Here is a 26,930-nt window from a genome sequence, read left to right as displayed (position 1 = left end):
CTTCGTCACCCTACGCAGGCCCAGCACCTTTGTCCCACAAGGATCGGGTGTCGCCGCCTCTGCTTTCCACTCTCTCCTCCAGCAGAAGTTTTCCAGGCGTGCTAACAGGGAAATATTTCAGCTTGACGTTAGCGTCACGTGCGAGCGAGGAAAACCTAACGCAGGCTGTGGGGGCCTGAAATGTGAAACCCCGCGGGCGGTCAGGCGATGCCCCCGGCCTGCAGGCCCTGGGGGGGGCAAGGACACGCGCTTCCCCCCCCCAGCACACAGCGGTCACCCGGCCTGGCGAGGGGACCGAGTGCCACCAGCCCTGATAAACGCGGCCAGGGCGGCGTGGCGGGGCCCGGCCCGGAGCTGAGGCCCCTCAGGTGGCCAAGTCTGGGTTTGGGCTCGTCCCGGGACGCCGGGGGCTCGGAGCGATGGTGAGTGGCCCCCGTTGGGTTTTGTGATGCCGGGGGTTAAATACAGCTGCTGCCGGGGATTTTGGGGGGGGGGGGTGGTGGGATTGGGGACCCCCTCCATGGGTACATGCGGAGCTGTGAAGTGGGGGGGCTGCCGTGGGGACATGAGGGGTGCACGGAGGAGCCCTGCAGCCCCTGGGATGGGCTCTTTCTTAATAATAAACCAACAAAATGAGCATTAGTGCTGGGTGTTTGTTGAGATGGAGGGGGGGAGGTCACACCTCACAGGACGGGAGCACGGCGGTTCCCCCCTTTGTCGTCCCCCCCCCCCCCTCAACAGTTCACAGAACTGATTTTTTTTCGGTTTAACAGCCACCCTGCCCTGAGGACCCAGCGTGGCTGGGGTCACCCCTGTCACCACAGGGCTGCTGCTACCCTGGGGTGACAGTGGCTGGGGGCGCCCGGGGCCACCCCCTCACTGCATGGCGCCCATTTTAGCCCCCTGAGCGGCAGCCTCCAGCCGCGGGGTGGCTTTTCCCATCCCGACGGAAGAGCAGCGCCGCTGCTGCCAAGATGCTGGTTTTGGAAGTGAAAAAGCAGCTCCGAGTGCTGGCGGCTGAGGTGGGGAGGGGTGGGCTGGGTGCTGTGGGGAGCATGGGGAGGGTACGGGGGGGGCTCCCGTCCCCTGGCTGTGATGGCTGGCGGTGTCGGGGCTGGCGGTGTCGGGGCTGCCGCTGGCTCCGGCAGCTCGGAGCTGGGCGGAAAGGATCCCCCGATGGTCGAGCTCAGCCCGTGATGCAGCAAAACTGCTCAGGGAGCGTCTCCGGCTTCTCCCCAGGGCAACTGAATGGTGCTGGTGGCCGCGCTCCTGCTGATCCTCGCGCTGCTGATCTGCCTCAAGATGTCCAGCTCTAGCCTCAGGAAGGAGGAGATGCCCGAGCAGAGCCCGGCCCCGCTGCCCCCCTCAGGGCCGGCAGCCCCCCTGGCACAGCCAAGCCCCCCGGCACAGCCAAGCCCCCCGGCCCCAAGCCTCCCTCTGCAGCTCGGCAGGGCTGCCGCGGGGGAGCAGGAGCAGATCGCGGTGTACAACCCCGCCGCTCTCCGCCGGCCGGCCTTGGCCAAATTTGTGCTGGGCTCCTTCGATGAAAACTCCTCCGACGATGAGGTGGTGGCTGCAGCCTTCAGGGTGGGCGGCCGGCGCAGCAGCCTGGCCGGCGCAGGGGGATCCGGTGCTGAGGCCCCCGCCGTGACCGCCTCGTTGGAGCCCACCGTGGGCATGAGGTATGACGTGAGGGGTCGGGAGCCAAAAGGAACGGTTTCAGGCCAGGCAGATGCTTTTTGGGTGGTGCATTTCTCCAACCTCGGGGCCCTTGTTGCTAAAAAACAAACCACACCTGCAGGTGCTTAGCAGATCTGATGTCCCAGTCCTGCCCCCTGCGCCTTTGGTGCTGCACAAAAACCCCTGATAATAAGGCTAACCGCAGCACCCTGGAGAGAGGGGTGGATGTGTCTGAGAGGCCCTGTGTGACAGCAGTGTCGTGCACCTGGATCTCCAGCAAGGATGTCTGGAACGGGGTTGCTTTTTACAGTGATTTTGGATGTCAAGAAATGGGTTGGAAACCGCTTTTTGTGTGTGTGTGATGTTCCTTTAAGTGCAAACCCCAGCCCTGAAGCCAACGTACCAAATTTCTGCCGTTTTCTCTTCCTCTTTTGTTTTCCTGTTTCTCTCTGTCCCTGCACCACCTCCCCGTGCATTGGCCACAGCTGTGCTTGGTGCAGGACCGGGGGGGCGTTGGGACATGGGGGGGCTCTTGCACAACGAGACGAAATTGGTGTTGGTCTTGGTGCTGAGCCTGGGGGACGAGCAGCGGGTGCCGCTGGCATTTGCCCTGCAGCCTGGGTGCCTGTTTTGTGCACGAGCATCACCGGCTGCATTTGGGGGGGGGGGGGGGTAGGTCTGCAAATTAAGCTGAGTCCTGTGATGGGGCACTTGCGTGTGCACTTACCCATGAACTTGCACGTGCAGTTGCACTTGCACATGTATTTGTACACGCATGTATTGCCCTGCGCCCTTGGGGCCAGGTCCCACGGGGGCCGGGTCCTGCTGCCAGCCCAGCTGCTGCAAGCACTTTCCTTCTTCTATCGGGGGGGTACATTGATGTGCCCCCAGGGGGTCGTGGGGTGCCGCCGTGCCCCCATGCAGCCTGGCAGGCTCGCTGCGGCTGTCCCCGGGGCTGCCCCAGAGCAGCTGGAGGTGGGGGGCACTTGCTGGTGGTTTTGCTGCGGTGTTTGGGAAAGCAGCGAAGCCCTCCTGCCCATCCTCTGCCCTTGCAGCCATTCCAGATGAATTACTAAAGGAAAAAAAGTAACACTTCGGTGGTTTTGCTGTGTGATGAGTTGATGAAAAGCAGGTGAGCCTTATTCTGTGGGTAGTGCCCCACTTATTCTGGCTGAGTTACAAAACCATTTTTTTTTTTTTAACCAGAAGATGCAGGAATGGGGGAGCTTTTTTCTCTTGTCAGTACCGAGTTTTCCAAAACATTTCTTGGCTTCTCAAACCTCAGTTTGAGTAAGAGCCTAGACTGACCCGAGCCCGCAGGAGCAATGCTCCGTGCCATTTGTGCAAGGGGACAGGAGCCGCTGCCTGCTGGCAGCACCCGACAGCTTCCCAGGCAAACGCAGCTGACGACAATTATAAATAACTGGAAACAAAGCCTTGCTGCCCGGCTCCTCCGCTCCCACCACGGTTAAAAATAAAAGACCTTTGCGGGAACGCATTATGAAAACCGACAGCCCGGCCGCCGAGCTCAGCCAAACGGTGCCTTCTTGTTGAGCTGGGAGTTCGGAAGGTGTCAGGCACCGCCTCGCTAGTGGGCCCCGCTGGTTTTCATCTGCGCTTTACCATGGGAGGAATTTTCTTCCGTCAGCACCTGAGGCACGCTGGGGAGGCGGCTGATGCGGTTTGCAGGATGGCACGGGTGCGTTGGCGCTGGTTTGCAGGGGGCTCGGGGCTGCGGGGGGGGAAGCCGAGCTGCTGAGCAGCAGGGGGGATGCCCTGGGAAGCGATAAATGGATAACTTTGTAAAATTGTGGCTATTCGTAAAATATCCTGAGTGTATGGAGGGAACGGGACGTTTCCTGACCTCCCAGGGGGTGTCGGCATGTTTCTCCTTAAAATAAATGTGCCGCTAGTGTGAAGTCTGGTCATTTGGGGGTGCTTGTCCTTCTCCCTTTGCTTATTTGTAGCTCGCTCTTGGAATTCTAACCAAAGGTCCGATGTCATTAGGCCTGGCTGGGTGATGAGGGGAGAATGTGGATCCGGTAATTAAAAGAGAAAGTTGCTTACAACTTCTGGATGGCAGCAGGGAAGTGCCATTTGGCTGTGGGGGCACGAGGGTTGTCCCACCGCTGAGCCCTTGGGGCCGGCCCAGCCACCAGCACGGCCCCCCGGCTGCCCCCTGCGGCTGTGGGGTGGGAGACCAGGAACGGCCCCGGTGTTTGTGGAGATGCCTTCAGGGGAAAACTGTGCTAGGGGTGAGCCCTGCTGGTGATGTGGTGCGCCCGGGGAGTTATTTCGGGGATTTCAGGGCCACGGAGCGGGCAGGATGGGGTCTGACCCAGTACTGACCCGGGGGTGCTGTCGCTGCAGGCTGTGCAAGAGCAAATCCCCAAGAGAGCTTTTGGGGAAGGAACGCCACGCTCCTTCCAAGCCTTGCTCGCAGAGCGCTGCCTGCTCTTCGCCCTCCCTCAGCAACCCCGGGGCAGGCTCAGGGTGGGCTCAGGGGCACCCGGGCTTCCAAACCTCGGGGTTTCGTGCCGGAGCCTCAGCCAGCCCCCGGGGCTGCCAAACACGGTGCATAGACGTGGACCTGCGGCCGCTCCGTGTCCTCGGAGGTCACCTGCGCTTTTCCCAGGGGTGGGGAGTCGAAATCACAAAATCCTCCGCTCATCCCGAACTGCTCGTCCTGTTCAGCTCAGCTGGAAGTGGTTTTCACTGCAGTTTTGCGGCAGGTGCTAAACGTCCCTGGAGAGAGCCCACTGGGTGAGGGGGAGCTGGTAGCACGGGGAGCGCCTTCTTCGTGTTCCCTGCAGGAGCCAGCAGCTGAGGGCTGGCTTTTTGCTTTCATCAGAGGAAACCGCGGAGGAGGCAAAGTCTTATCTGGGTCTTTGCTGGCTCGTGCTAAGCCGCCGGCTGCCCCCAGGACTGACTCCTCCCAGGCAGCCTGGGCGGGCAGGAGCCTTCGCCGTGCTCCCGGCTGGTTTGCGCCCCTCGCTGATGTCTCTCCCGTCCCGCTGCAGGCCTAGCATGTCCGGGCTGCACCTGGCGAAGCGCGGCCGCGAGCACAGGAAGATGGACCTGCAGCGGGACTTCACCGTCGCCTCGCCCGCCGAGTTCGTCACCCGCTTCGGGGGGAACCGTGTCATCGAGAAGGTGGCTTCCCGCGCAGCCCTGCCTGTGCCTGGCGGCGGGGTGCTCGCTTTTCGCCGTGTATCCTTGTGCTCCCCGTGCTGCCCACATCCCCCTGGAGCAGACGGAGCCCTTGTCCCCTCGGCTTCACCCCCCTCCTCGGAGAGCAGAGCCCTCTGAATGCTGTTGTGCACTCATGCACTACATGAGTGACACTAATTAAGGCCAAAGTCCTGTTCTTCATTAGCTCCAGGCTGCTGTTAATGAGCCTCGCCAGCCTGTCCACCTGTCTGTGGCTTGGCTTTTCTCCTCACCTTGCTCCCAGCTGGAACTGCCCAACGTCTTGCCCCAAACCCTGCCCCTGCGCTGCCATTCCTGGGGCTGCACGCCCACCCCTGCCCCTCCACAGCCAGGAGGGTTTCAGCTCCCTCGCCCCCACGCTTGCTCCTCTCACCCCCCTGTCTCTGTCCCCGCAGGTCCTGATCGCCAACAACGGCATCGCCGCCGTCAAGTGCATGCGCTCCATCCGCCGGTGGGCCTACGAGATGTTCCGAAACGAGCGTGCCATTCGCTTTGTGGTCATGGTTACCCCCGAAGATCTCAAGGCTAACGCAGGTAATTTCTGAAACCGCTCCAAGGAGCGGTGCCTCCCACCCTGGGGCTGAGCAGGGATGGCCCTCCCCTCCTTCCCCCATTGCTGCCTGGGATGTGGGATGCTCTGCTCAGCCTGGGGTCACCCACTGCCTTTCCATGCATCCAGGTCTGGGAGTAAATAACTTTCCCCTCCATGGTTGCGGGAGGATGCTCCCACTGCCGCCACGTGCTGTCTTTCAGAGTACATCAAAATGGCTGATCACTACGTGCCCGTCCCTGGGGGGGCCAACAACAACAACTACGCCAACGTGGAGCTGATCGTGGACATTTCCAAACGGATCCCGGTCCAGGTAACAGCTGCTCGCTGGCCTCCCACTTCTTTGCTGGGCTTGCCCTGATGACTTAGAGGACTACCAGCTTTGTGTGGAGGGCAAAGCTGAAGGGGACGGTGTGGAAATTGGCAGAGACATTTCCCTTGGCCCCCATGGTCTGGGAAACAGGGAAAGGCACAAAGATTTGCTGTGATTTAGGACCATTTAAGTGTGATTCGGGACCATGCTGGTGCCAGGATGCCCAGCTCCCATGCCAGCAAGGGCTGCGATTAATTGTCGGGAGCCCCCAGGGGAAACACAGAGAGCAGAAGGGGTGCTCTGAGTGGGGTGATGCCCATCATCAGGCATGATGCCATGGCCAAAGGGAGGTGCTGGTGCAGCAGATAATGGCTTGTGCTTCTCCCTGTCTTGTTCCAGGCTGTATGGGCTGGCTGGGGACATGCCTCGGAAAACCCCAAGCTGCCAGAGCTGCTGCAGAAAAATGGGATAGCTTTCCTAGGTAAGGTCTGGCTGCTTTCCGTTCGCTGGAGGGAGCAGTGGGCACTGGGAAGCGGGCGCGTGCACCCTTGGTCCTCAGTGACACCAGTTTCACACATCTGTGCGTGCATCTGCCTGTTTCGTGTGTCGTGGATGGGAGCAGACCTCCTGGGCTGCCCCTTGGAGAGGGGTTGAGCTCCATCCCACACTGGACAATGGGTCTGGGGGGGGTATTTCCTGCACCCCTGTCTTTGCAGAGGGGCCATCCCCATGGCGGATGGTGCCAGCTCGGTGGGGAGCAGCTTTTTGCAGTGTCGATCACCTCTGGGCAGTGGGGATGGGCCGGCTGGCCCAGCTCATCCCTTCCCTCCTTGTCCAAAGGTCCCCCCAGCGATGCCATGTGGGCCCTGGGGGACAAAGTCGCCTCCACCATTGTGGCTCAGACAGTCCAGATCCCCACGCTGCCGTGGAGCGGGAGCGGTAAGTGCCTCCATGTGGCCCTACACACCCCCCCCCATGCCCGTTTCTCTGCTCCCTGCCTCTCCTTCTCTCCCAAAGCAAGTGCCAGGGCTGGGGGTCCCTGTCTCAGCTGGCCACAGGGTGGCTGTGGACACTGGGGACCCCACAGCAGCTGGTTTGGGCAGAGGGTTTTTGGGGATGGGGTACATGGACCCAGGGGAAGTGGCATGTGTCCCCGTGGGCTCCCCAGCTACCCTGGGCATAACCAGCAGGCAGTCCCTGTGGTGGCCCTGCCACCCCTTTGGTGACCGTGTCCCTGGGCGTGCTCACAGGTCTAGTGGCCCAGTGGTCTGAGGAGGACCAGAAGGGTCAGCAGATGATCAGCATCCCCCTCGAGACGTACGCGCAGGGCTGTGTGAAGGATGTGGAGGAAGGCCTGGAGGTAAAGCTGAGCCCACGGGCAGCCGCTTGTCCCCTGTGCACCACCTTTTCTCTTCGGAGCCTGCAGGCTTCAGCCCTTCTGGGCTCCCAGCCACACACCAGCAATGCGCGGACGTTTTGACAGCGGTGTGTCCCTCTGTGTGGGTGCAGCTCAGGATGAGCCGGCTGGGGTCCAGAGCTCTTTGGCCTCCCCAGTCCTTGTTCCCCTCAGGTGGCCAAGAAGATCGGCTACCCGCTGATGGTCAAGGCAGCAGAAGGTGGGGGGGGCAAAGGCATCCGAAAAGTGGAGGCAGCAGAGGAATTGGGTGCCTGCTTCCGACAGGTGAGAGGTGCCTGGAGCCCTTGTCTTGTCCCTCCCTGTCCCCTCAGCCAGGCTGGGACACGCACCAGGGTCCTGCTCCCACCCCAGGCACCTAGTGCTTCCCTCCTGGGCTTGCTGCAGGACCTGGGATTAATTTTGGAGGTAAATTTAAATTTAGATGCTGAAGTGTGACCCTCTCTCTGCCGCAGGTGCAGGCAGAGGCACCTGGGTCCCCCATCTTCCTGATGCAGCTGGCTCAGCACGCGCGGCACCTGGAGGTGCAGGTGCTGGCCGATGAGTATGGCAACGCCATCTCCCTCTTCGGCCGTGACTGCTCCATTCAGCGCCGGCACCAGAAGATCATCGAGGAGGCACCCACCACTATCGCAGCTCCTGCTGTCATCGAGGTGATGGAGAAGGTGGGTGGCCCCAGCCTGCAGGTGACAAAGAGAAGATGGCCTGTTCCTTGCTGGGTTTCCCATGGTTTTGGGGCACCAGGGGCTCCCCAGAAATGCCTGTTGGGCTTGCTCGTGTCCTTTGATCCGTGCAGGGACACTGCTGCTGTTTTGCCTGGGACAACCGTGGCTCTGCAGCAGTGAATCAAGGGGCGTTTCTCAGCGCCGTGGTTTCACGCTCTCCTGCAGTGTGCGGTCCGCCTGGCACAGATGGTGGGCTACGTGAGCACGGGCACCGTGGAGTACCTCTACAGTGAGGACGGGAGCTTCCACTTCCTCGAGCTGAACCCGCGCCTGCAGGTCGAGCACCCTTGCACGGAAATGATTGCAGATGTGAACCTCCCCGCTGCCCAGCTCCAGGTACCTGAATGCACGTGGGTGACTTTGCAAGCTGTATAAAAGGAAGAAACGTTGCAGTTTAGGGAAAAGCGCTAGGTTGGAGGCTTGCAGAGGGAAGCTGTCCCATATAGCAGTGTGTAGGGTGCAGGCAGAATCACTGCGATGTCCCTCCTCCTGCTCCTGCTCCTTGCCTGGAGGAGCTGTCTGCAGCACAGCTCCTCTTCCCATTGCTCTTCATTCAGACCATCTGGCGGTGTCGCTGAGATGTCATTTTGACGCTAAAGCCTTGTTCCAGCAGCTGAAGCCCTCTTTCTTGCTCCTGCAGATTGCAATGGGCATCCCCTTGCACAGGATAAAAGACATCCGCGTGCTGTACGGGGAGAGCCCGTGGGGCGATACGCCCATCTGCTTCAACAGCCCCACCAACGCCCCCGTGCCCAGGGGCCACGTCATCGCGGCGCGCATCACCAGCGAGAACCCCGAGGAGGTGAGCCCTGGGGACACGAGGACCCTGCTGCTGGGGGGCGAACCGGGCACGGTCCTCCCCAGCAGGACAGAGCTGGAGGGAATTCAGCCCACGGGGTGAATTAAATCTTCATAAAAGGCAAAGGGGTTCCCCCTTCCCTGTTTACGCCGCGTGAGTTCCAAGCCCGCTTTCTAAAAGCCTTCTGCTCTTTGTTCAGGGTTTCAAGCCCAGCTCAGGGACAGTGCAGGAGCTGAACTTCCGCAGCAGCAAGAACGTCTGGGGGTACTTCAGCGTGGCAGCTGCCGGGGGTCTGCACGAATTTGCCGATTCCCAGTTTGGGCACTGCTTCTCGTGGGGAGAGAACCGGGAGGAGGCCATTTCGTGAGTGTGGCACTCAGGGCTGAGAGCGAGTGTCCTCAGAAAGACTCACAATAGGTGCCCGAGCCAGGAAAGCCGGCTCTTATCTCAGCCACTGAGCAGCTTATTTGTGTTGCAGAGGCTGTTTGGTCGAAGCCACAGTTTTCAAACCGCAGCGGTGTTATGGCCCCAGTTAACCAACGTGGTTCTTAAGGACAGTCAGGTTCTTAGTGCCAGTGAGCAGCAGCAGTGTTCATTCAGTAATTAAGCAACATGTAACGGGACTGTCCTTGGGTATTTAAGAGTTTTAAGTCAAAGCTTTATATTACATCGAACAGTAAATTTCTCAACAAACTGGAAAAAACCCTGAAGAGCAAAGAGCTGGAGAGCCATGCTCTTGTCACTGTATCATCCCCTTCCTGCCCTGTGGGAATGTTTTGTCCAGGCGCAAGGGCATCTAGGGCTGGGCAGTCCTTGTTCCAATCCCTGTGCTTTCTTCCTGCAGCCTTTGGCTGCTACATAACAGCCCCTTCAGTCCCTTGGTACGTTGATGGGCTAGCGGCGACTGAGCCCCTCAAACGTGCTGCATGGGGAGCTGGTGAGCACCTGCCCTGAGCAGGGGGTGGAAAACAAGGGAGCTCCTGGTGTCTGAAGTGCCTGGGGACAGCTTAGAAGGCAGGGGAAGTGTGTTTGGATGCAGCAGAGCCCTGCTTCGTCGTTAACAGAATGTTTTTGTGTTTTTTTTTTTTTTCTCCCTGAAAGGAATATGGTGGTGGCCCTGAAAGAGCTCTCCATCCGCGGGGATTTCCGGACCACGGTGGAGTATCTGGTTAAACTTCTGGAGACAGAGAGCTTCCAGAACAACGAGATCGACACTGGCTGGCTGGACCATCTGATCGCCGAGAAAGTGCAGGTGGAGGAGACTGGCCCCTGCAGCCCCCGGGGTCACCTCTCCCTTCCTTGAGGAGACCCCAACCCCCTTATTTGCAACCCCTAGGCAGAGAAGCCGGACACGATGCTGGGTGTCGTCTGTGGTGCCCTGAACGTTGCAGACGCTGCCTTCAGGACGTGCATGACTGACTTTCTGCACTCGCTGGAGAGGTGCAGGGGGGGAGCTGCCCGTGCTGGGGCTGTGGGACCCGATGGCCATGGGCACAGGGGACACAGGGAGTGCACCCCTAAAGGGCTGCTCCTGAAATCTGCGTGGCTCCTGCAAGCACGGAGACCTGGGTTTTGCTTTCCCTTGGCCATTTTCTTTCTTATTTTTGCTTTGCAAATTTGGAGGCAGTGCCTCTGGGCGATGCAGCAGCACGGGAACACAGGATGTGCTGTGACTCACAGGGCTCTGGCTTCTCAATATTGCTTTATCCAGACAGGGGAACAATGTTCCGCATGGCTGTGAGAACAGCCTTCAAGGGAAAGCAGCTCAGCTGAATGCAGCTTGTTTTTGTTTTTGTGCTCAAGCACCAAGGTTATTCCTCTGGCCTTGGAGGACGCACGGAGCTCTCCTCCGTGCCTTTATCTGAACGTGTTTGCCAGCTCCTGGCCTGCCTCCGGATGTGTTTTTAAGAGGCGCTCACGTGGGTTGTGTATAAATGGCTGCCTGTCCCCTCTGGTCACCTTAGTGCCCTCCCCACGCGGCCCGGTGCCAGCAGCACGGCTGACACCTCACCCACTTGGCTCCCTGAGGGCTCGCACAGGCGAGGAATGAAACGCTTGTGGTGCCTGACCCTGCCATTGTGTTTCAGGGGCCAGGTGCTGCCCGCAGCCTCCTTGCTGAACATCGTTGACGTGGAGCTCATCTACGAGGGTGTGAAGTACGTTCTCCAGGTAAGGGCTGTGCTGTGCTCCTCAGGAGCTGGCTGCAGCGCTCGCTGGCACCACAGGCTTCTCCTCGGGACAAGGACGTGTGCTTCTGTCCCGCTGAGAGGAGGGAGATGCAATAAATATGAGGCTGTCCTTTAAAAATGTGCAACATAAAAATGAGTTTGGTAACCTCATTTAAACAAGACAGACATAGTCATACATCCCGTAGCCCAGATCTTAATAAAGAGCTTCCTTTTCTTGCTTTTAAAGTTGAAGGTCATGAAAAATTCTCCCTAAAAAAAAAAAGGCAGAGGATGAGCCATGGTTGTGAGTTAATGCAGCTCTTGGCTGGGTGTTGAACTAGCTCTTCAAACAGAGCCTCCAGCCTCCCGTCCCATGGCAGTTTTTCCTCCCAAGCGCTGGGAGATGCTCACACACACACACACACACCCTGCCAGCCCCTCGAAACCCCATGGCACACATTTCGGAGGGTCTGACTGAAGTCTGTGTCTGGCTGCCGCCTGCAGGTTGCCCGCCAGTCCTTGACCACGTACGTCATCATCATGAACCGCACTCACATCGAGATAGACGTGCACCGCCTCAACGACGGGGGGCTGCTTCTCTCCTACAACGGCAACAGCTACACCACCTACATGAAGGAGGAGATCGACAGGTACCTCCTCGCTGCGCCCTTCTCTGCGGCGGCCACGGGACCACGGTGAGACATTTCCCTCTCCCTAAGGTACCGCATCACCATCGGCAACAAAACGTGTGACTTCGAGAAGGAGAAGGACCCGACGGTGCTGCGCTCACCCTCCGCAGGGAAGCTGCTGCAGTACACGGTGGACGACGGCGGGCACCTCGCCGAAGGGAGCGTGTTTGCGGAGATCGAGGTGAGCGCGTTCCCGGAGCTCTGGTGCGTGGCTCAGGATCAAACTCTTTAGCAGCAGAGCGGTGGTGGGTGCACTTGCATTTCCCCCCCGTCTTCGCGCAGGTGATGAAGATCATCATGACGCTGACGGTGGAGGAGGCAGGGCGGGTGCACTATGTCAAGCGGCCGGGCGCGCTGCTGGAGGCAGGCTGCGTCATAGCCCGCCTCGAGCTGGACGACCCCACCAAAGTGAAGCCTGTGAGTCCGCGGGGTGTCGGGGATGCCTGCTGGGGGACAGAGCTGAGAAGCAGCCCGGGACTGGGGTGTGGGTGGGGATGCGCCCTTGTCCTGGCACAGGGTGGCACTGCACGCCCATGCTGTGTCCCCAGCTGGCTGCGTTGGGGCTGGCATGGTGCTGGGTAAGCATCCTGCGCGTGCTTGCTCAGGGTACAGAAGTTAACGTGCATGGTTTAGTGTAGCTATAATGCTCTGTCTACATCTGCAGTTTTTCTGCATCTCTTTCATGACGTGGTACTGGCAGAAACACGAAGCTGACCGCTAGGTGCTTCTTCCAACCAAAAGCAGATGCTGGAGGGGTCACGCTGGGTTCTGCTGGGGCAGCTGCGGCTTCTTGGTGCTCAGCCCCGTATTGGCAAGGACCCAGGCCAGCCTGCCTCTCTCCGCTTTCTCCAGGCGCAGCCGTTCACAGGGGGGCTCCCGGCCCAGCAGACCCTCCCCATCACCGGCGAGAAGCAGCACCAGGTGCTCCGCAACGTGCTGGACAACCTCACCAACGTGATGAACGGGTACTGCCTGCCCGAGCCCTACTTCAGTGCCAAGGTGGGTGCCGGGGCAAAGAGCGTCCCCGGCTCCTGGCAGCCCCCGTGCCCTGCACGACGGGCAGCACCGGGGGTGCGCGCGGTGCCGGGGTGCAGGCAGCACCAGCCCCTGCTCCCTGCAGGTGAAGGAGTGGGTGGCGCAGCTGATGAAAACCCTGCGGGATCCCTCCCTGCCCCTCCTGGAGCTGCAGGAAATCATGACAAGCATTTCGGGAAGAATCCCTCTCTCCGTGGAGAAGTCGATCCGGAAGGTGATGGCACAGTATGCCAGCAACATCACCTCCGTGCTCTGCCGCTTTCCCAGCCAGCAGGTGAGCAGCTTGGCCTCCGCTTCCCTTTTCAGCTAGAGCCAGCTAGGAATTTCTGCCTGAATTTGTCCTGCCAAGAGGCGATATAAATAAAAAAGTGATGGGGAAAAGTTTATGTTCTTTATGTTTATATTTATATATGTTTATATATGTTTTTATATCTTTATGTTTATATTTGTTATTTGTTTTATTTTATTAAATTAATTTTATTTAATTATTTATATTTATTTATATATGCTTATATTTTATATATGTTTATATTTTTATATATGCTCATATTTATATTTAGTTTACATTTTTTATGTTTATATTTATTCGTCACTTTGCATTTTTCACTTGGGGGTGGGGGAATGACCCTGAAAGTCCCCGCGCGCGGCAGTGCTCTCCTCAGCAGAGCAGGCGGCCCTGAGCAATGCCGAACCCTGTGTGCCCTCGCAGATCGCCACGGTGCTGGACACCCACGCAGCCACGCTGCAGAGGAAGGCCGAGCGGGAGGTCTTCTTCATGAACACGCAGAGCGTGGTGCAGCTGGTGCAGAGGTGAGCCTGGTGCTCCCTGTGTCCCCCTGTGTCCCCCCCCCACCCCCCGACAGCACGCCGGGCTCTTTGCTCCCCAGGTACCGCAGTGGCATCCGCGGCTACATGAAGGCAGTGGTGCTGGACCTGCTGCGGCGCTACCTGCAAGTGGAGATGCAGTTCCAGCAAGGTGAGGGCTTGGGGGCTCCGGGGACTGGGGGGCTCTCGGGGGGGGGCTTCGGGGCTCACGGTGCTCTGCCCCACAGCTCACTACGACAAGTGCGTCATCAGCCTGCGGGAACAGCACAAACCTGACATGACTCCAGTGCTCGAGAGCATCTTCTCCCATGCCCAGGTGGCGAAGAAGAACCTGCTGGTGACCATGTTAATTGTGAGTGCGGCCCGTGCAGCAGCAAAGGGTTGCGGCAGGGAAAAGCCTGTAAGCTGAGGCGAGCTCCATATCGCTGTGGGACGGGAAAAGGCTGCCCCAGTACCCAGCTGCCTGTGGCCATCACAGCCCTGCGCTATCCCCATGAAAGTGGGCAGCCACTTGATAAATTTTCTTTCCTCTCTTCTGTTCAATGCATCCACAGGGTCTGGGTTTGCATTCAAGCATCCATTTCTGTTTCACCATGTGGCTGCCGTGCTAAGGGGGTCTTCATGTCCTCTCCTTAGCATTACACTGCTACACTTCTTGCAAAGAGCAGAATTTTGCCTATTGTCATCCCTGTTCCCTGCACGGGGTCTTGTCCCTGTTGTCCCCACGGGGCTGGGGACGTGTGGTGGTGCTGCCCGCAGCAAGGAGCCAGCTCGCACCTCGACATCGCGGTGTGTGCATTGCAGGACCAGCTGTGTGGCCGTGACCCCACGCTGACGGACGAGCTGACGGCCATCCTAAACGAGCTGACACAGCTCAGCAAGACTGAACACTCCAAAGTGGCGCTGAGAGCCCGGCAGGTCAGTGAGCACCGCGCTGGGCTGTCCCCATCCCTGTCCCCACTCCCAGTCACCTCTCCTCTTGCAGGTGCTCATCGCCTCTCACCTGCCCTCCTACGAGCTGCGGCACAACCAGGTGGAGTCCATATTCCTCTCTGCTATCGACATGTACGGACATGAATTCTGCCCTGAGAACCTGAAGGTTGGGAACCTCATGTTTCTCTACTGAAGCAATTTTACTTTTGGGTGGCTCTGGTGAGGAGGTCTGCTCCGCAAGTGGCTTAGGCTTAAAAATAGCCCAAAAAGCAATTAAAGCCTCGCTGTGGTGTCAGTGTCTGTCCCACTGTCAGTGCTCCTGTGCAGCCCACGCTGGGGGACCCCACTGAGATGTGCCTCCCACTGTCCTGTGATGGGCCAAGGGGGGGTCCCACTCCACCCTTGCCCTAAATTTTGCTTTCTCCCTTCAGAAACTGATCCTCTCGGAAACCACCATTTTCGATGTGCTGCCCATCTTCTTCTACCACACCAACCAGGTTGTGCGCATGGCAGCGCTGGAGGTGAGGGCCGGGGGGGTACAGGGGGGTGTCTGCGCCTTCCCCGAGGTGCGCAGACGTTCAGAGCAGGAGCAGGGATGCAGCAGCACACGTCGGTAACCCCCATCGTCCCCCTCCCAGGTGTACGTGCGGCGCGGGTACATCGCCTACGAGCTGAACAGCCTGCAGCACCAGCAGCTCTCGGACGGCACCTGCCTGGTGGAGTTCCAGTTCATGCTGCCCTTCTCCCACCCCAACAGGTACCCCCACTTTTTATGCCACCTCCTCCAGAGGAGGTCCTTTTTGCAAAGCTGTTGGATTTATTTCTCCAAAGTGTGGGGACCCTGCCGGGGAGCAGGATGAGCCCTTTCTAGGTCAGGGTCTTGTGCAGGACCTGTGTGGTCCTTGCTGGGACCAAGGAGTGGTGCCTGCCCGCGGCTGACAGCTGCCTTGCTGCCCCGTGCAGGATGTCTGTCCCCATCAGCATCTCCAACCCCGACCTGGCCCGGCACAGCACCGAGCTCTTCATGGACAGCGGCTTTTCTCCCCTGAGCCAGCGCATGGGAGCCATGGTGGCCTTCGACAAATTCGAGGACTTCACGAGGTGGGAGGGTCGTGGTGCTGTCCCGTTGGGCTGGGGGGGGGCAAAGTGTTGGCTTCTCACCCCATCCCTGCTGTCTGGGCAGGAACTTCGATGAAGTGATCTCGTGCTTTGCCGACCCGCCTTTGGAGAGCTCGCTCTTCAGCGAGGCACGAGCCACCGTCTATGAGGAGGAGGATGCCAAGGTGGGCACTGCACTGTTCCTGTCCCCCCTGGGTGGTGCAGGGCTGGTGGCAGCGCTGCTGGGCTGAAGCAGCGGGGCTGAGTGGGGGGGTCTCACTGCCAGAACATCCGCGAGGAGCCAATCCACATCCTCAACATCGCGCTGCGCTGCGCAGACCACATGGAGGACGAGAAGCTGGTGCCGATCTTCAGAGCCTTTGCCCAGTCCAAGGTGCACCAAACGGGCCGCACCCTGCCAGCTGGGACCCTGTACCCCAGTGGCTGCCCCCTCCACAGGCCGGCCCCTGTGCTCTGACCCTCCCTTCTGTTTCCCTGCAGAAAACCATCCTTGTTGACTGCGGTCTCCGGAGAATCACATTTCTCATTGCCCAGCAGGTCAGTGCTGACTGAATGCTAAGAGTGGCTTTGGACACGTTGTGCTTCTGCCACTCGAGCACTGAGAGATGGCGTTCCGCATGTCGGGAGGGAGAGCTGGGCATCAACCAACAGGGGATTCGATGAAAGATTTATCTCCTGTATTATCCTTCATGCTGCTGACGTGTCCAGTAACATGTGGTTCCTGTGTGGTCCCTCCATACCTTTCAGTTCCCTTTAAAAGGCGTTGATTAGGCACAGCTCTTTTCTCTTTTGGGGTGGAGGAAACCTAGTGGTTCTTATTTTTAGTGAGTTCTCTGAAAATCAGAAAAAGCCTCTGTGTGCCAGGGTTATTGATGTTTTGTCTTTCCCCTTTTTTCTAGAGAGAATTCCCAAAGTTTTTCACATTCAGAGCCAGGGACGAGGTAGGAGCTGTCCCCCTCCACTGGGATGGAGCGGGGTCTGTCCCCGCGGGCTGGCCGCTGACTCTCTCGCCCCGTGCCGCCCCAGTTCGCAGAGGACCGCATCTACCGGCACCTGGAGCCGGCGCTGGCCTTCCAGCTGGAGCTGAGCCGCATGCGCAACTTCGACCTGACGGCCATCCCCTGCGCCAACCACAAGATGCACCTCTACCTGGGCGCCGCCAAGGTGCAGGCGGGCACCGAGGCCACCGACTACCGCTTCTTCATCCGCGCCATCGTGCGGCACTCGGACCTCATCACCAAGGCAAGGCGGCCCCGGCTCGTGGGAGATGGGGGCTGGCTGCTGCGGGAGAGCCCTGGCCCGGGGTGGAGGCTGTGGCACCTTGGGCACGGGGGTTTCTCTGGCCGCCTGAGAGCCGCCTCATGCACCGCAGGAGGCCTCCTTCGAGTACCTGCAGAACGAGGGCGAGCGGCTGCTCCTGGAGGCGATGGATGAGCTGGAGGTGGCCTTCAACAACACCAGCGTCCGCACCGACTGCAACCACATCTTCCTCAACTTTGTCCCAACTGTCGTCATGGACCCCTCCAAGGTGCGTTTCTGGGTGTCCTGCTTCCTGGTGCTGAGCCGGGGATGGAGACTGCCTCACCCCCGGGCTCGGTTCTGCTGCACGGTTGGGCTGCCACCCTCCGCAGCGGCTGCTGGACCCAGTGCACACCCGGCCTCGGATGGGGGATTGATTTGGCAGCCCCAGAGGCTCCTGCAGGTTACTTTTGTGTCTGTGGGCTTGTTCGCTGTGGGCTTTTTGATGGAGAGAGGCTGAGATTTCACACCTCGAAATGAGTCAGGACTTTTTGCATGGGCTTGGACAAGCAGCGATTTGCTGGAGGGTGCAAGGGTGAGTGGAGGGCTCTGCCTCCTGGCAGAACATGTCATGAAAGCAGAGGCTGTGTATGTTAAGGGGAATGCAAGGCACCATCTTTCCCTCTTCCCAGTGGAGAGGCTGGATGGCAGAACTGGCCCCTGGCAGGGAGGAAGGGAGGGAAGGGGCTTGCCCAGAGCAAACCTGAAGTGGCTGTTGAGGTGGAGATGCCATGGGGCTTCTCCAAGCTCAGCATCGCACGCTCGAGGACAATGGTGTCCCTAGGGCTGCAGAGCCACCCACCCGCGTGCTGTCCCATACCCAGATCGAGGAGTCGGTACGGTCCATGGTGATGCGCTATGGCAGCCGCCTCTGGAAGCTGCGGGTCCTGCAGGCCGAGGTGAAGATCAACATCCGCCTGACGCCCACCACCGCAGCCATCCCCATCCGCCTCTTCCTGACCAACGAGTCCGGCTACTACCTGGACATCAGCCTCTACAAGGAAGTGAGGGACTCCGGCACCGGCAATGTGAGTTCCCACGGGAGGTGGCAGCAGGCAGGAACCCCACCACGACCACCCCAAACCCCTCCCGAGTCCCCAGGCAGGGTCCTGTGCTCAAGAACAAGCAGCTGCCAGCTGTGGCAAAGCCGTGGGGCTGTTCCTGCAGAAGCCCTGGTGCAGCTGCAGTGTTGGTTTGTCCCAGAGCCCAGCGCTGTGCAGCGACCTTCTCTGTGTCCCTCCCCTCTGCGCTGCCCCAACGCTCTGCCCTTCTCTCCAGATCATGTTCCAGTCGTACGGGGACAAGCAAGGGCCGCAGCATGGGATGCTCATCAACACCCCCTACGTCACCAAGGACCTGCTTCAGGCCAAGCGCTTCCAGGCGCAGTCCTTGGGCACCACCTACGTGTACGACTTCCCAGAGATGATCAGGCAGGTGGGTCTGGTGGAGCAGAGAGGCTCCAAATGATTGAATTTCCTTTTCTTTCCCTCCCTTCCCACGTTTTCCCGTCTTGAGTGGAATTCCTTTCCTCTGAGCTGGCAAAGACAAAACAGAAAGAGCCCAAACCCCCATGATTTTGGTTATATGAAGCATTTCAAAAACTGATTCCTAGCGCTTGCAAGTTGCCATAGCTGTATTCACAAAGAATGTGAACCAGAAAGCCCTGGGGCAAGGAGGACTGCAGCAGGACTCTGACACAAAATTTCTGCTCACGCAAAGTCCCGGCCTGCTGCAGAAGTGCGTGTCCACACTCGGTGATGGCCTTGGAGCAGCCGTGGCCACGTGTTTTCAGCCTGCTCCATGTGCCGTGTCTCTGCAGGCTCTCTTCAAGCTGTGGGGCTCCTCAGACCTGTACCCCAAGGATGTCCTGACGTACACCGAGCTGGTTCTGGACTCCCAGGGACACCTGGTGCAGATGAACAGGCTGCCTGGAGGCAATGAGGTAGCGGGGAATGATCTGGGAGCAGGGTGGTGGGAAGCTGTGCTGTCACCGGTGGGAACAGCTGGTGGCTTCCCCGGTCCAGCTGTGCACAAAGCCCGGGGGATGCTCCCCAAACAGGAGCTTTGTCTGTCGGCTGATGAAGTCTCAGCTCTGCCCTCCTTGCTCCGGAGGAGCCAGCCTTGTGACACTGTGCCGTTTTGGGGCAGGTGGGGATGGTTGCCTTCAAAATGAAGCTGAAGACCCCCGAGTACCCGAAGGGCCGGGACATCGTGCTCATCTGCAACGACATCACGCACAAGATCGGCTCCTTCGGGCCGGAGGAGGACCTGGTCTTCCTGCGGGCCTCGGAGCTGGCCCGGGCTGAAGGCATCCCCCGCGTCTACATCGCCGCCAACAGCGGCGCCCGCATCGGCTTCGCCGAGGAGATAAAACACATGTTCCAAGTGGCCTGGGTGGACCCCGAGGATCCCTACAAGGTGTGTGAGCACCTCACCTTTGGCCATCAGGGAGAGCAACAGAGGACTTATTTGGGGAAGGACCGGAGATAAACTGGGAGACAAAACGGCAGGATGTGAGCCCCCCATCAGCACCCAGTGCCACGGGGACGGTTCCCTCCACCTTCCCTGGTGGGGTGGAGATGAAAGTGCCTGTGCTGGTACAGCTGCTCTGTCCAGCCCTGGTCCTGACCCCGCTGTGAGGACAGCTCTGGGATGGGTTTGGAGCGCTCTGTGTCCCCTGTGAGCGTGCACAAACGGGCACTGCAGCTCGTTCTCCTCCTCTTTGTTTTCAGGGGTTCAAGTACCTGTACCTGACTCCCCAGGACTACACGAGGATCAGTGCCATGAACTCGGTGCACTGCGAGCATGTGGAGGAAGGGGGCGAGTCCAGGTGAGCCCTGCTGTCCTGCAGGGACACCCCCCAGCCCTGCCCCGCGTCTCTGCCAATGCAGGTCCCACATCCTGGCTCAGCATCCTGCTGGTCCCACCACGCAAGGGAACGCTCCCCCCTGTCCTCCCCATGCCATCCCAGCTCCGCCTTTCCCCCAGGTACGTCCTCCTGGACATCATTGGGAAGGACAACGGATTTGGGGTGGAAAACCTGCAAGCTGCTGGCACCATCGCTGGGGAGTCCTCTCGTGCCTACGATGAAATAGTGACCATCAGCATGGTACAGCCTCAGACCTTCCCCTGCTCCACTCCTCCCCAATCCTCCTTGGTTTTAACATCTGGAGGGAACAACGGGATGTAGCAAGCGACCTGGTGCATCCCACCTGTGCCAGACCCCTGCAGAGCCAGACAGCATCACTGCTGCAGCCTGTTCTCCCCCGTAACTCCATGTCCTTGTGTGTGCGCCCAGGTGACGTGTCGTGCCATCGGGATCGGCGCGTACCTGGTGAGGCTGGGCCAGCGCGTCATCCAGGTGGAGAACTCCCACATCATCCTCACCGGCGTCACAGCTCTCAATAAGGTACCCTGCTCCAGCACACAGCCTCCCCCAGTGCTGTCCCCATCCCGTAGGAAGAGGTGGCAGTTCCCTGGCAGTCTGCTTTAACATCAGCCTGCGTAGGCAGAGGTGGAAATTCAAATCCCTCAAACCAGAGGGGATGAACCTAGACGAAGGTTTGACAGCAAATAGAGTAAGGAGAGGCAGCTGCTGTGCTAGCAGAGCCCCACCTGTGTTTCTGTTCATAATTCCACCCAGGTGTTGGGGCGTGAGGTTTACACATCCAATAACCAGCTGGGGGGCGTGCAGATCATGCACAACAACGGCGTTTCCCACGTCATTGTCCCAGATGACTTTGAAGGGGTCTACACCATCCTGCAGTGGCTCTCGTACATGCCCAAGGTAGGAAGGTGCTGCAGGATGGCAGCGCGGGGTGTTAGGGGGTTCCTGGCTGCTGACCTGCCCTCCGGGGCTCTCCCTTACAGGATAACCGGAGCCCAGTGCCCGTTACTGCCATAAGCGACCCCGTTGAAAGAGAAATTGATTTTGTCCCTTCCAAAGTCCCCTATGACCCCAGGTGGATGCTGGCAGGGAGGCCTCACCCAAGTAAGTGAGAACAGCCCAAGACCTCTGCAGCAGCGTGCCCAAATGCATCCCGTGGCTGCAAACTCTCCCGTCCTGGTGCAGAAAGTGCTTTTTGCTGCACGTCAGTGCACAGAAAACCCTTCAGCACTCACAGTAGTGTCAATCCTCTTTCCCCTTTGCTCTGCAGCTCTCAAGGGGACGTGGCAGAGCGGCTTCTTTGACCAGGGAAGCTTCCAGGAGATCATGAGGCCGTGGGCTCAGACGGTCGTGGTTGGCAGAGCGAGGTACTGCTGGGCGCAGGGGGGGCTTCCAGCCCCTGCCCAGCCCTGGGGCGGGGAGGCCGCGAGCGCAGCTGCGTGCAAGTGCCCTGCGCCCGTGGGGCTGGTTATGGGGGGAACATCTCTGGTGGAGTGGGGCTGCAGCATGCAGGGGAACTGGCCCCTGCTGAGGCGCCCTGCCTTGCCGCAGGCTGGGAGGCCTCCCCGTGGGTGTCATCGCTGTCGAGACCCGCTCTGTGGAGGTGACCATACCCGCAGACCCTGCCAACCCCGACTCGGAGGCAAAGGTGCGTGGGGAGACCTCGGTGCTGCCAAGTGGCAGGGGAAGAGCGTGCAGCAGGGAGGCCGGAAGGGAAACCGGGGAAAAAAGCTTAGCATAACCTTTTTGGCATGTCCTGATTCTCCTTAAATCCTGGTGAAATCGAGCGTGTTTTCTCTCAGCTTGTTTCCTTCCAGCCCTCACACACCGTGTGCTGCTGACTTGCCGGCACAGTGTGCCTGGAAGCGCTGACACCGGTCTCAGCGACGCTGCTTGCCGTCTCTTCCAGATAATCCAGCAGGCGGGGCAGGTCTGGTTCCCAGACTCTGCCTTTAAAACAGCCCAGGCTATTCGGGACTTCAACCGGGAGCATCTCCCGCTGATGATCTTCGCCAACTGGAGGGGCTTCTCCAGCGGCATGAAAGGTACCAGCGCTCGGGGTGCCCGGATCCCTGTGCTGTGCTTTGCCACCAGCCCCCCTGCCACCCGTTGGGGTCCCGGGATGACCCAGCATGGCAGGGTCCTGCCCAGCTCCTCCGGGACACGGGGCTGGGCTGGGGAGGTGATGGGGTGCTGCCAGGACCCAGGTTCCAGAGCTTGGTGGCTTCCCACTGGGCTGGTTTTAAGGGCTGGTTCAGCCTCTCCGATGGAGCAAAAAGGCTTTGGGCCACTAGACTGGAAAAGGCTGAGAGGAGGTAAAGGGCAGTAGCCCACCCTGTGGCACTCGGGGTGCCCAGCCACTGAGTCCCTTTGGCTTGCAGACATGTACGACCAAATGCTGAAGTTCGGCGCCTTCATTGTCGACAGCCTCCGGGATTTCAAGCAGCCCATCCTGGTGTACATCCCGCCGCACGCGGAGCTGCGGGGCGGCTCCTGGGTGGTCATCGACTCCACCATCAACCCCCTGTACGTGGAGCTCTACGCGGACAAGGAGAGCAGGTGAGCCTCAGTGCTCCGTCCAAACCATGGGCATCCTTCACAGCCTGACACACGGGGTCTGCAGAGTCAGAGTTCTGCTCACAGACACCTCTGATCATCAGAGATTTGTATTTTTGGCTCTTGAGTTCATCGGAGCCATCAGCTAAAAGTCCCTGGGCTCTTCCAGGGCAGTGTGGCAGCAGTGTGGCAGGTGTCTCCTTGGGGAGATCCTCCTGTGTCCAGCAAAAGCTGCAGGGAGTGAAAGCTTTGTTTTGGGGGGCTGGAGGTTTTCTCTAGCCTGAATTAATGTGCGTTGGAGCAAGCTGTAAGGAGTGGGGGAATAGCCATGGATCCCAGATTGGAAACAAATTTATTTTAGGTTTTCTCTGTCCCTAATTCTTAGAAGAGGGAGTTGCCTGAACTGCCACACTGCCACCAACGGTGACGTCTTGTCCCAGGGCTTATTTTCCCCTGCTGACCTGTCCCTGCTTTACCAAATTTTCCTGCCAGGGGTGGCATTTTGGAGCCTGGGGGAACAGTGGAGATCAAGTTCAGGAAGAAAGATTTGGTGAAGACCATGAGAAGGATCGATACGGTTTATGCCAGACTTGTTGAGCAGCTGGGTAAGGGAAGGGCATTTCAGCCTCTGGGCCTTGGTAGCAGTGAACTAAAACACTTGCCTCAGACAACATGGTGGCAAGCACCAGGAAACCCTTTTGTGTTCATTAGTTTATGAAAATTCCTGATGGTTTGTCTGATGATGGGGCCTGCTGAGGGGCTGCGGAGGTACTTTCAAATCCCCATATCCCCTGGGGGTCTGTGGAGGGTGCTGGACTTTGCTGCAGCAACTACTCCTGTGCTTTGAGATGAAGAATGGCAATAGCCGTGCTCAATCAGTGCCTAAATTAGACGAAATAATCATTACAGATCTGCACAGAAGCTTCCTTTAATGAACCAGGTCTCCTTTTGCCCTGTGATTTGCTCCTGCCTGCTGTGCTAGGAGGTTCCTGCCCCCCCACCTTGCTTAAACACGGTCCCACAAAGTGTCCGTCTTGCGGCAGGCACTGAACGCAGCACGGCCCCTTCACGGACATAGGGTTCTGCGGCTGGGCTCTGGGCAGGGCTGTAGATGTGCCGAAGCAGAGGGATATCACACTGGGACGGCTGAAATAGGAACAGCGAGCAGAGCCCAGGCCCCTTGCTGGGAAATGACAGCCGTCTGCCCCTGCAGGGACGCCTGAGCTGTCCGAGGCTCAGCGCAAGGAGCTGGAGAAGCAGCTCAAGGCCCGGGAGGAGCTCCTGCTGCCCATCTACTACCAGGTGGCCGTGCACTTCGCCGACCTGCACGACACCCCCGGCCGCATGCAGGAGAAAGGCGTCATCACGGTGAGCAAGGGCAGCAGCGGGGCTGGGGAAGGGGGCTTGGCGTGGGTTTGGGGTTGGGGGCTGCAACAGCAGCATGAAGGTGGGAGCCAGAATTCCCCCCGGGGTCCTGGGCTGCGGCTCCGTGCATTTTCCTGCCCCAGGTGTTGCTCCCTGCTCCAGCCCAGCAGATCTGCCTGCAGGCCTGCCAGCACGAGCTGCGAGCAAGCGGTCGCTGCGCGTCAGCTCCTCTCCCTGGGCTCTGCCCCCTTTCTGCAGGACATCCTGGAGTGGAAGAACGCCCGCTCCTTCCTCTACTGGCGGCTGCGACGGCTGCTGCTGGAGGAAGTGGTGAGGATGGAGATCCTAAACGCCAACAGCGAGCTGAGCCATATCCACATCCAGTCCATGCTGCGGCGCTGGTTCATGGAGACGGAAGGAGCCGAGAAGGTACGCTGAGCCCCGGGGCCCCGTCCTTCCAAGGCTGTCACCTTGCTCTCCTGTCACTGGGCCGTGTCGTCAGTGCCTCCCTGAGCTGAAACCCGCGATGGGAATTGCTGCTCTGCTGCCATTGCCAGCGTGGGCAAGCCCTGAGAGCGGGGGTGTCCCTTCAGGGTGGGTGATCTCAGTTGTGTGCTGGTGCTCAGCTGTAGCAAGGTGGCCCCCAAACAGATACTACAGGCCTCTTCATTTCCACCATCCACCAGGGCTTCCCAGGGCAGAAGTGAGACTCGGGGCCTTGGTATTTGAGCTGCATGCAGTGAGTGCTGTGATGCACCTCCCCAGCTCAGTCCCATTCTTGCTGAGCTGGGGAGTGAAGGTGTGCAGGAAACGTGTTCTCCCTTAACCTTCTGCATTTTTAGTAGTCCGTGAAGCTTTCCTGAGTTTTGATTTCCATACTGACCCCTCTCTCACCATGACTGTTACATGGGCTGGGGGTGAATACCATGCCGTATGTGCAGGACTGAGAAAAATAATCCCGTTGTCTGGTTGTGCCACGGGAGAAAAAAGCCCAAGGCTGTAGCAGAAGAGGGGCTCAGCCTGCGTGGGCACTGGGCTCCCCCAACATGGTGCTGCTCTCCCCAGGGCTACCTCTGGGACAACAACCAGGTGGTGGTGGAGTGGCTGGAGAAGCACATGCAGGAGGACGACGGCATCCAGTCAGCCATCCGGGAGAACATCAAGTACCTGAAGCGGGACTACGTGCTCAAGCACATCCGGAGGTGAGTGGCCACGGAGCCGAGCGTGAAGGCCAAAACCATTGCTTGGGCTGGGGCCTGCGGGCGGTAGAGACAAGGCAGTTCCTGCTTCGTGCTCTGAGGGAGCTGCACTCTCCCATCTGCCTTGCAGCCTGGTCCAAGCCAATCCCGAGGTGGCCATGGACTGCATCATCCAGATGGCGCAGCACATCACCCGCACGCAGAAGGCTCAGGTCGCCCGTCTCCTCTCGACGGTGGACAACAACAGCCCCTCCTGAGCCGGCGGCAGGAGGGGCACCGGGACACGCTGCTGCTCAGAGGCCAGACCTCACCTCCCCACCCAGTCCCTCAGCCCTCGAACTGGAGCCTTGGACTCTTACCTTGTGCCTAAATAAATGCCGATGTTTGTATTTTAAGCTATGAAGATACCCTCTCCGCCTGTGCGGAGGGCCCTCTGGCGCTGGGAGCGTTCGTCAGAGGGGCAGCTTGGCAGAAGATAACTTGGCCCGAGCCAAGGCTGCAGCCTGGACCTGGTGCAAACATTCATTTTTTTAAAAAGAATTAAAAATCTTTTACTGTGTTTTAGTTGCAAGCCTTGGCCTTGATCTTTAAAATGAGCACCAGTGTCAGGTATATCTCACAAGACTGGATGGAGCTGGAAGTACAAACCGAACAGCTGAGGCACCAAGGGGACAGAGGAGGAGGTCTCCATCCAGCTCTGAGGCTGACCATGCACTGGCACGAGGAAATGTAAATCCTGCTGAAGAAGCAGTCTCAAACAGACGCTTCAAAATAAACTCAGGAACTATGAGGAGCAGTTTGTCTCATCCTTCCCTGTGCTGCGGAGCCATCAGTAGGCAGGACTACGAATACCTGGTGGCCCAGAGGAGACAGCGCCAAGCCGTGCTGGGCCCGCTTGCAGCAGGTTTATCGGCGGAGCTGCCACGGTTTGACCAGGGCGACCGCCCCATCTGCTCCTTTCTCCCGTTTTGCCCTTTCTGGCTCGTGCTGCAGCTCCCACGGAGGCCGGAGAGGAGGGAGGACAACTCCGGGCGCCCCTGCCCCGTTCCCAGCGACCTGGCTCCTCCGCTGAAGGACAGGAGCCGGGCTGAGGTCTCTGCCTGCTCCTACCCGTGCCTTGGTTCCCTGGTGGCCTCTCATCAGATGGGTCCACGTGGGGGGAAAAGGTGACCGCGTGCTTTGCGGCACCTCTGGCTGCGAGACCTCGCGCTGCGGAGGCATCGCATCACCTGCACACGTTTAGCTTTGGCGCTCAGAGCGGGGAGCTCTCCGGCAGTGGAAGGGGGGGACGCTGGCTCGGGGGCAATGCGGCGGTGTTGGACACCCCCTGGGTCATGCTGGGGGCTGCGCGGGGAGGGCTCCTTGTCCTTGGGTCATGGGTAGGAAGGGTGTGAGGAGATGTCTTCTGGCGTGAAAGGTGTCACTGTGCTTTGGCAGGGGAAGGTGGGGGCGCTGCTCGCTGCGCGGGAGGTGGGCAGAAACATGCAGCCAAAGCAGCGCCAATAAAAGGAGCACTGCCCTCAAGGAGGTTTTCCTGAGCTCTTTTATTTTGTCACTGTATAAAAAGGGAGGGTCTGAGAAGGGGATGGCGGCTGCTGCTGTACGGTAGCAGCCTCCTTCCCTCGAGCACAGGAACTGTTTTGGTACCGAGCAGCTCTTGGAAGAAGAGTTCATGCAGTAAATACCCGTAAACTCTTCTGGAGGATTTGAGCCCTTAACTTGGACATTGCATTATGTCTGTAAAGGCAATGAAGGCTGAGGAAAGGGTTTTTTTATTTTTTTTTAGAAAAAAGCCCTTCAATTTGCAGGCGAGTGCTACAAATGCTTAGTAACTGGATAATTTTATGTAGCAGTGGCATGGAAACACGTCTTAGATCCAAGAGAAGGGTCTGCTTCTCAGCGCGCTTGGACAAGGTGGCTGGAGTCAAACGTTTCTGACCCGTAAGCTGTGTGTAACTGTTTCCCGGCCGGGTTGGTTTTCTGGTAGCAGGTGCCTAGGTTTGCTGGTTGGTGCTGAGCCGCAGTGCGCCACTTGGCAGGGGCGTGCTTGACACCAGAGTAACTGTGATGCAGCACATCTAGAATGACCCAGGCTTAATGCTAAGAAATATTTATTTTTTTAAAAATGAAGACAGCGTAGATGAAACCAGTCACAGCAAATGAT

The 26,930-nt window shown here is 59.0% G+C and overlaps 1 protein-coding gene across 1 annotated transcript; it reads left to right on the top strand.

Moving 5' to 3' along the window:
* Window positions 1–27: 27 nt before the first annotated feature.
* Window positions 28–25,552, top strand: ACACB (acetyl-CoA carboxylase beta). Its single transcript, XM_080559336.1, has 53 exons — window positions 28–422; window positions 1,240–1,682; window positions 4,701–4,833; window positions 5,286–5,424; window positions 5,644–5,753; window positions 6,153–6,234; window positions 6,594–6,692; window positions 7,004–7,113; window positions 7,324–7,434; window positions 7,623–7,832; window positions 8,058–8,228; window positions 8,533–8,694; window positions 8,891–9,054; window positions 9,793–9,943; window positions 10,028–10,131; window positions 10,779–10,860; window positions 11,364–11,509; window positions 11,579–11,729; window positions 11,831–11,965; window positions 12,401–12,547; window positions 12,669–12,857; window positions 13,293–13,393; window positions 13,471–13,559; window positions 13,636–13,760; window positions 14,213–14,326; window positions 14,394–14,507; window positions 14,773–14,862; window positions 14,980–15,098; window positions 15,305–15,442; window positions 15,525–15,624; window positions 15,726–15,833; window positions 15,941–15,997; window positions 16,360–16,401; window positions 16,487–16,702; window positions 16,833–16,988; window positions 17,584–17,787; window positions 18,038–18,193; window positions 18,579–18,701; window positions 18,908–19,177; window positions 19,492–19,589; window positions 19,748–19,868; window positions 20,058–20,168; window positions 20,403–20,546; window positions 20,630–20,750; window positions 20,917–21,013; window positions 21,198–21,294; window positions 21,556–21,691; window positions 22,028–22,205; window positions 22,695–22,807; window positions 23,416–23,570; window positions 23,826–23,996; window positions 24,633–24,769; window positions 24,897–25,552. Exons 2-53 carry the CDS (start codon window positions 1,249–1,251, stop codon window positions 25,021–25,023), a joined length of 7,158 nt encoding a protein of 2,385 aa, XP_080415462.1. The 5' UTR covers window positions 28–422; window positions 1,240–1,248; the 3' UTR covers window positions 25,024–25,552.
* The last annotated feature ends 1,378 nt before the right edge of the window (window positions 25,553–26,930 follow it).

Source organism: Anser brachyrhynchus (assembly GCF_964034855.1).
Source record: "Anser brachyrhynchus genome assembly, chromosome: 17".
Taxonomy (NCBI): Eukaryota; Metazoa; Chordata; class Aves; order Anseriformes; family Anatidae; genus Anser; species Anser brachyrhynchus.
Note: the sequence above shows the minus strand (reverse complement) of the source record. Positions and strands in the feature narration are given on the sequence as shown.